Here is an 8,526-nt window from a genome sequence, read left to right on the forward strand (position 1 = left end):
AATATCCTTTGGAATTCATTAATCCCCATATTAGATATAATCAATGGACATTTCCAGGTTTAACTAACAAGAGTTTTATTCTGTGTGTGTGCTTGCCACAAGGGGAAACAGAATGACAGCTGTCCTGATATGAGACATCGTTGATTTTGTACAACTGCTTTACAATTTAGGCAAAACTTTCAATGCTTCAGTGATTAGTTGATGCAAATCTGTCCCGAGGACAATGCAAACTGCATAATTACAAGGAAGTGGACAAATGGCAAGTGATAATTCTGCCGGGCTATGAGAGCTGCCAACTCACCAGTGTAAACATCTGAAAATCTCAGTGTATGAAAAAGGAGTCTGTAAAAATTCAGCTTAAAACAAGTTTATTCCAGACAGTTTTCTAGTCTAGTTCATATTTCTTCAGAAGGGTGTGGCTAGTGAGTGGAGGGGGGCTGCACAGTGAAAATCATCTGCACGTAGCACCGAGGGGTGTCGGCAGCAGCATGTCTTCCCACACTCAGGCCAGGCCAGTGGACTTGGTGGCAGGGCAAGCTCTTGTCTACAGAGGCATCATGCACGTAAATCCAAACCATCAACCCAACAGGAAAGAGTATGCTGGATCTGTAGATTACGTTATCTTTTGAAACTGAGATTAATTAACTGTGACAAGTACAGACAGCCTTGCATGCTGTAGGCACTGGAAAAATAGAGTATGTTTTAAGCAACTGGACAAGAGCCATGTAGCAGCAAGTAGTAAGTATAATATTCTAGTGAGAATTTAGTGGATGGCAGAATTTTATTTTATTATTATTTTTTTTTTTTGCGGTACGCGGGCCTCTCACTGTTGTGGCCTCTCCCGTTGTGGAGCACAGGCTCCGGACGCTCAGGCTCAGCGGCCATGGCTCACGGGCCCAGCCGCTCCGCGGCATGTGGGATCTTCCCAGACCAGGGCACGAACCCGTGTCCCCTGCATCGGCAGGCGGACTCTCAACCACTGTGCCACCAGGGAAGCCCAGAATTTTATTTTTAATGTTTTAATCTTCACTTTGTAAAATTTATTAATTAAACCAGTTCACATCAAAACTGTGTGAAGAATGTGAAATGGAAAACTACAAAGACATTTTAAATAAATAATTTATTTATTCAAAATAGTTTTCTTACCTTATTCACAGTTTCAAGTTTAAAATGAAAAAAAAAAAAAGCGGGGGAGAGTACCAATTCTTGATCAACTGTCATACAAAGTCAGAGAAAAGCAGATCCGTTCAGAACATGCACTAAAGAGAGAACTGTGCAATGGCTAGTCTTCGAAAAATCCTGTACTGAAGCTTAAAAAGGGCAGGCTTTTTCTGTGCAATTGAGAAGGGAACACTGTGGATGTACAGGAAGTTTCTTTAACTGACCCGAACCACTAAAATCATTTGGATAAAAGTTCCCTTGACCAAAGTAACATTTATCCACGATAATTATCTCTTAAACCCATGTAGCTTAACATACTTCAAAAATATTTAAAAGTGTTAACTGCCTCACAGCAAGTCTATTAATACTGAGGTACCACATGCTTCTCAGAGAAATGAAGGTGGGAGCTCTAGGTCTGATTCTGATGTTGGCACCTCCAACGAGGAAGCCAAAGAACTCAACCATGACTGTTTGCCACGGGAAATGAGAACTCTGTTTCCATGCCGTGCCTGTTTTAAGTGGATATTTCCCTCATATTTAATGAAACGAAGCACCAAATGGACACACTAGCCCCCGAGTGCAGAAGGCACTGACAGCATCTCTGCGGATGCAGCCCCAGGCGGGAGTCACTGAAGAGCACCGCCGTCTCCGCCGCTGCCACGAGCCAGCTGGTCCAGCAAATGGACGAGAACGTCGATTCTTTCCAGGAGAGATGCGTTTTTGTTCGCAGTAGCTCTTAGAAGCTGGGAGTAAATCTGCTTGTTGGTTTTGAGGACTACATCTTCTTCAAGGTTACTACTGGGTTAAAAAGAGAGGGAGATGAAGCAAAGAGTGATGCCCACCAACAGCTGTAAAAGAAATCCAAAAACTGAACACGGGTAGCCCTGTCATCACTTTTCATGTGGAAGCGGGTGTTCTATTAATGCCGACTCCATTGACTGCTTATGGGCCTGTTTTTAAACATTTATTTCAAACATCAATTAAAGCCAATGATTATTCTTTTTATAAATATTCGACTACCTACTATGTACCAGGAACGACTTGTGGTCATGAACAAAACAGACCCAGAGCCCCTGCCTTCATGGAATCCACATTCTACTGAGGGAAGAGCTGGGGGAAGACATGTCGAGACGGTGAAGAGAACAGACTGTGAGATGACACGTGCTGTGAAGAAAACACAGTGGGGCCAGGCGAGGGCGAGAAGCCACGCGGTACAGCTTCCGGGCACACACCTAGAGCGACTGCGGGACTGCTCCCTTGGAGCGAGCACTGCCGGAGACGGACACACTGCCCCTCATCTAGCTGAAATGACGTGCAGCTTCTGTGTGAAGAGTGCCCCTCAGCTGGAGAGTTCTAGAGGGAATTTCCATTTCAAAACTGTCTTAACAAAAATTTCTTAAATTTGCAGTTTATTTCGAAAATATCTCCCCGGTTGGGTAGATCGATGGATTATATTTATGTTACTTAAAAAGACTAGTAATCATGGCAGTTCATTTCTAGCATCCTTTTTATTTTTTGAGTCTGGATATAATAAATGCAGAGCCCTGGCCACACATACAGAGAACAGCTGAGAGTGCACACATGCACACGAGACCTGCCCGTGACCCTGTCCCCTCGGGAGAGCAAGGACTGGTATTCTTATTCTGTAATGAAAAACTAAATGATGTGAAAACTAAGCCCAGAAGGGTTAAATAATTTGGTTCAAGGTCAAAATGTTTTCTGAATTCAAATGCTATGTTCTTTCCACTCTCCAATATGCAAATCTTCCACCTTTGCCGGAGTGCCTGCTGGTCAGGCCTGCCGGAGAGCAAACCAGCAGCCTGGACCCTCCCTTCTGCCACATACCAAGGCTCAGGCTGTAGGGAGCCCCACTTCTCTCACAGCCCCACTACTGCTCTTCGACAGGACCCACCTCTTCCGCGCTGCGGCCGGCCTGACCACGGGCCCAGGCTGGCAGCCAACGGGAGCCCGCCCACACCCCCCTCTTACAGACCCCTTTCTCCTTCCTGCTCGTTCTGACTTTCACCAGGCACATCTCCTCTCTCTGCCCCACGCCCACCCAGCACCACCCACAGCACAGTAAAAATGACCGTTCAAAACGTATTCACTCTGCAGTTTGGGCCTAAGATGGATATGTTTTAGGTTTTTTTTTGGTTTTTTTGTGGGGGGCAGGTTAACATTCACAAACCTCTGAAATCCTTAAAAGACATTTAAACTCCTATCTGACAGTAATCAAGGCAATAGCACTTAACAATTAGAAACACTGTCTGAAATATGAATTGGTTTCTGTGGGCAATGACATCACACTGTCATTTCAGCTGATGCCTGAGGATAACTGATGGGCTTCTGAGAACGTAAATATAAAGCGCTTTGATTTGTTCTGATCATAATTCTGAATGTTAAATCTTTATCTTCCAATTTCTACAAATCATTCCCTTCCTTAAGCAACTCTCATCAACAGTTAGTGAAACCTGCCCAGGTCCACAAAATAACTAACTCCGGGAATAGTGATATTCATATTTATGAGAGGACCTCATACACTCTTCAGGGGAATGCACTGGGATGGCTCAGCCACCTGTTCACAACCTGGGTCTGATTTCTGATTGATTGCTACCTGATGTTAAATATTTTCAATATTACTTCTTTATCTCAGGGCTCATACAGAACCCTGACAGAGCAGTGGAATAGCAGCTCCAAGACTCACAACCTTGGAGGACGATTATTGGGCTGTCTGTCCACCTGTCAGTGATCACTGTGCTGGTCGCCACTCTGTTCTGGTCTGCAGGGGTGAACCCTTGGACCCCGTTCCGCAGGGGCTCTGCCCTCACCCCAGCACTGACTATGCTGGTTGGTCCAAGAGCAGGTGCTGCTCAAAGCCGCTTCTCTAGGAACCAGGTTCAGGCCCAGGACAAATTCAGTCTCTCTTCTCTATCATTTAGTCTCACTGTGCTTCCACTTCTCTGTATCTTTTTTTCTCTCTTTCTCTCTCTGTACTGCAAAAACTTAAGTATTGTCAACAGCCATATCGTTCAATCTAGAAACTGGGAAACTGAAAAAGGCAACCTGAAGTAAAAGAAAGGAATTTATCTTATGCCATTAAGTTCTCTACAATGTACTCTTCACATTTTATTGAACCGTATGTAACTGGCCAGTATTTGACCATTTTAAAACTGACCATATGCTTAATAAAAACTGACATGAGGTATAGTTCTAGCTGTGTTATTTAGGATTCACAATGGTGTTGTCCTTTTCCATTTTATAACTGATTTGTTTTTGTTCATGTTTATTCTTCCTGCAGAAATAAACATGGTATCTACACACACACACACACACACACACACACAGTTAGTTAATGAAAGCATGAACTCTATTCTGAGGCGTCCTATCATTTCTTAGGGTTACCTTTTTCCCAAAAGAAGGTAACCTACATTCTTTTATTTTCCTTTTCACTGTTCTTAACCAAATATTAGATGGACATACCTGGCCAGGAAAACCCATAAATCTAAAGGGTCTGTTCTCTGACTGTGGCAGAGGGCATCCAAACCCTCAGACTACTTCTATTTTTCATGCTTTTTCATTATATTAAACCCCAAAGCCAGCAAAAGGTCAAGAGGCTAAAGCAGTGAATATTAAAATGCAGTACAAGAGCAAATAAATTCTTGATCCAAAAAGAAAAAACACAACCCAACAGACAAAACTAGTGTTTCTGGCAAGACAGTGCTGACACAGCCGTCGTAAGTGCCTACACAATCTCAAAAGGAAAACAAAAATTGTTTTAAATTAAATGCATCTTAATTTTCTTAGATTTCTTTCCAATTCTTTAGGATTCTAAGAATTAAATTACCAAGCTCAGTTTATTCTATTCTTTTTTTTTTTGGTGGGAGGGAAGGGAAGAAACAGTCAAAATAAAAACATATGACTATTTCCTTTCTTTTAAAGGCTAATTTTGATTTCCCTTTACTCCAAAAAGGAATGTTCATTAATTCCTGGTGAAATAACTGGGCTTGCAGCACAGGATGTTCTCCTCTCCACAAAAAAATTATAGATGTTCACGTGTGTATCAGTGAAACATGAGAGAAACAGTCATTGACTTACTAGTCAATACGTCTCTATGTTGTGCAACCTGTCAACATACTAACCGTATTAACACATGCAGCACATTTAAGTCTTTTATTTAATAAACCTTAAGAAATTAACAGAGATTAGCTAAATAGGACTTTATGCATCACGTGTAAAAAGTTTAGGTTAAAACTTTTTAACTAGAGTAGTAATAACTTGAATAAACAGAACGTTAGAGGACCCTCCACTAAAATACAAATGACTTAGGTCATATACATATGACTGTTAACAAGTATAAAGGATACTATAAGACTGAACTGTTAGGTGTTAGCCAACTGCTTAAACCATGGATTTGTGAAAAACAGTGAATCACTGTGTTTCTCACATCTCATATATATTTATACTGCCACTTTATGGAAACCAGTAAAAAATTTCTCAAAATTTACCCACTGCTGTTAAAAAGGAAAAACCGTGAGTTTTTCCAACTGTGCGTCACTACACGCACAGCTCCTTTGCCTTCTGGTTCTTCAGAAGATGCGTGTGTCGGCTACCCTTGCTGTGCACCAGCAACAGGACACGGAGTAGCCACCCAGGGTTAACAATGGGGCTGAGCCGGCAGCGCACCTAATACCCAGGGCTCCTCTCAAAACGAACGCTCTTCTTAGACCAGAGAGAATTACTCAAAAACAATTAGGAGAGGGAGTTTCTGCTTAGGATGTAGAGAGCTGGAAAAAGTATCATTCCCACCCTTACGACAAAAACAGCAATAAACGCAGAACAACCTACAAGATCACGACTTTGCTTGAACCCATCAGAGAGCTGGGGTTGCAGGGCCACCAACCAGTCTGAAAACTAAGGACAGAGAGGCTAACACTGGGCAAGACAGGAAACTTCTTTCTCACCTGGGGCGGACACAGCTGGACATGGCAAGAAGAATTCCGCTAAAATCCTTAATGAGCTGGTAGAGGTCGAGAGAGAGCTGGTGAGGGAGGGGCTTGCAAGAGCCCCAGCAGGAGCTGACATGAGAGCCTGGTGAGAGTCCCAGGCCACGCTCCTGTGGTGCAGGCCTGGGCGAGGGGAACAGCTGCTGCAGCGGTGGGAGGGGGTGGGGCAGGCAACCCAAACCCACCGGACCCTTCTCCGCAGGAACCAGAAGCCTGAATATGTAGGGCGGGGCTGGAGAGGGAGCAGCGCTGGTGGTGAAGGTCAGTGCAGACAGGGAAAGGGAAGAAGGGAAGAAACACTAGCCCTGGGGGAGGGGCAGGAGCAGGGGGAAGGCCACACCCCTGACATTCAGGGACACAGGGTCTGCCCCAGACTGAGGCTTACCCGAAACAAGTGCGAAGCCTGGCCAACTCCCCCTCCCCTCCCTAACAGCTACAAAGCACGGAGGGACCGGCGAGTGGAATACAGCTGGGAGCTGTTAAGAGCACGAAGACAGGCCCTCTCTGAGATGCTACAGGAAGAAGAAGACCAAATGTGAAGATGGAGAAGGCGGTACAAGAAGCCTCCACAGAGCTGCCCCACACCGACCCAGGCACTGCCAGAGGGGCACGGGAGGTAACCAAGGCAACAACAAAATCTCAACCACAGCTCAACACCAGACCTGAAAAATGAACTCAAACTCCCCACACTGAAGGCCTAGCATGAGACAGGTGTACAAACTTGCCAGGCTTAATAATCATATCCCTCAGTCTACTATCCTACAGGAGATGCGCAGTTTCCCACAAACAATTACAAGATGTAGAAAGGCAAGGAAACCACACACTGCCAGGAGTCCAAGAAGCAACAGAACCAGACTCAGACACGACACAGATGTTGGAACCATCTGATAGGGGATTTAAAATGACAATGATTAAAAGGCTCAAATGGATAATGTGGACAACATGCAGCATCAGACTGGTAACTTCAGCAGAGAGAGGGAAACTTTATAAGAAAGAACCAAGGGAAATACTAAAAATGAGGAACACAGTGACAGAGACAAAGAATGCCTTCAACAAGTCCAACCGTATATGACACAAAACTGAGTCAACAAACAGTGAACTTGCAGACAGGTCAAGGGAAATCGCCCAAGCTGAAACACAAAAAGAAAAAACCTGTAAAAAACAGAACACCTAAAAGCTGTGGAACACTATCAAACAGTTTAATATAGGTATAAGTGGAACCAAAGAAAAAGAGAAATTGGAGAAGATATAAAAACACTGAGGAGGGAAAAAAAAATCATACCACCTAGGCATATAATGCCCACACTGCTGGGGGAAGAGAAGGAAGAAATCTTGAGGGCAGCTAGAGCGAAAAAGGTACATGACATTAGAGAAGAACAAAGATCAGAACAGCAGACTTTGTCAGAAAATGGGCAAACCAGAAGGCAATGCAGTGACATCTCTGAAGTGTGGAAAGAACTCTATACCCAGCCAAAAGATCTTCTAAAACCTGAAGTAATAAAGACTTTCACAAGAAAAGGAGGAATTCCTTGCTAGCACACCTATACTATAAAAAACGATAAAGGAAGTTTTTCATGTAGAAAGAATATGATACCACACAAAAAAATGGTCTATCTACACAGAAGTTAAGAGCACTGGAAATGGAATAAATAAAGGCAAAAAAATTCCTTGTTCTCTCTCTTTTTTTTTTTTTTGCGGTACTCAGGCCTCTCACTGTTGTGGCCTCTCCCGTTGCAGAGCACAGGCTCCGGACGTGCAGGCTCAGTGGCCATGGCTCACGGGCCCAGCCGCTCCGCGGCATGTGGGATCTTCCCAGACCGGGGCACAAACCCGTGTCCCCTGCATTGGCAGGCGGACTCTCAAGCACTGCGCCACCACGGAAGCCCCCTTGTTCTCTTAAAACTTTATATAAACAAAAGGCATACTATCTAAGCAAAGTGTATTGTTTGTTTATTACATGTAAAAGTAAAATGAATGATAGCAGTACAAATGATGGAAGGGAAAAACTGGGAGCATATATTGTTTTAAAGTCTTCACACATGTGAAGCAGTATAATATTATTTGAAGGTGGCCTCCGATCAAGAATGTAAATGCTGGGTCAACCACCAAAACTTTAAAAAGTGGTATAAATAATAAATCAATAGTGAAATAAAAAGGAATCATAGAAAATGTTCAATTAACTCAAGGAAGAAAAAGACAAACAGAAAACAGCTAGCAAGATGACAGATTTAAATCTAACTACATCAATAATCACATTAAATGTGACTGGTCTAAAAGTACCACCTATAGGGCTTCCCTGGTGGTGCAGTGGTTGAGAGTCCGCCTGCCGATGCAGGGGACACGGGTTCATGCCCCGGTCCGG

At 43.7% G+C, this 8,526-nt stretch overlaps 1 protein-coding gene across 1 annotated transcript in view; it reads right to left on the minus strand.

The window, feature by feature from the left end:
* Nucleotides 1–1,101: 1,101 nt before the first annotated feature.
* Nucleotides 1,102–8,526, minus strand: part of EDRF1 (erythroid differentiation regulatory factor 1) — a 40,958-nt gene continuing 33,533 nt past the window's right edge. Inside the window, 1 exon segment of the mRNA XM_007449633.1 lies at nucleotides 1,102–1,959. Within this exon segment, the coding sequence (XP_007449695.1) occupies nucleotides 1,788–1,959 (172 nt within the window). The 3' untranslated portion in view covers nucleotides 1,102–1,787.

Source organism: Lipotes vexillifer, unplaced genomic scaffold, assembly GCF_000442215.2.
Source record: "Lipotes vexillifer unplaced genomic scaffold, Lipotes_vexillifer_v1.1 scaffold1262, whole genome shotgun sequence".
Lineage (NCBI taxonomy): Eukaryota > Metazoa > Chordata > Mammalia > Artiodactyla > Lipotidae > Lipotes > Lipotes vexillifer.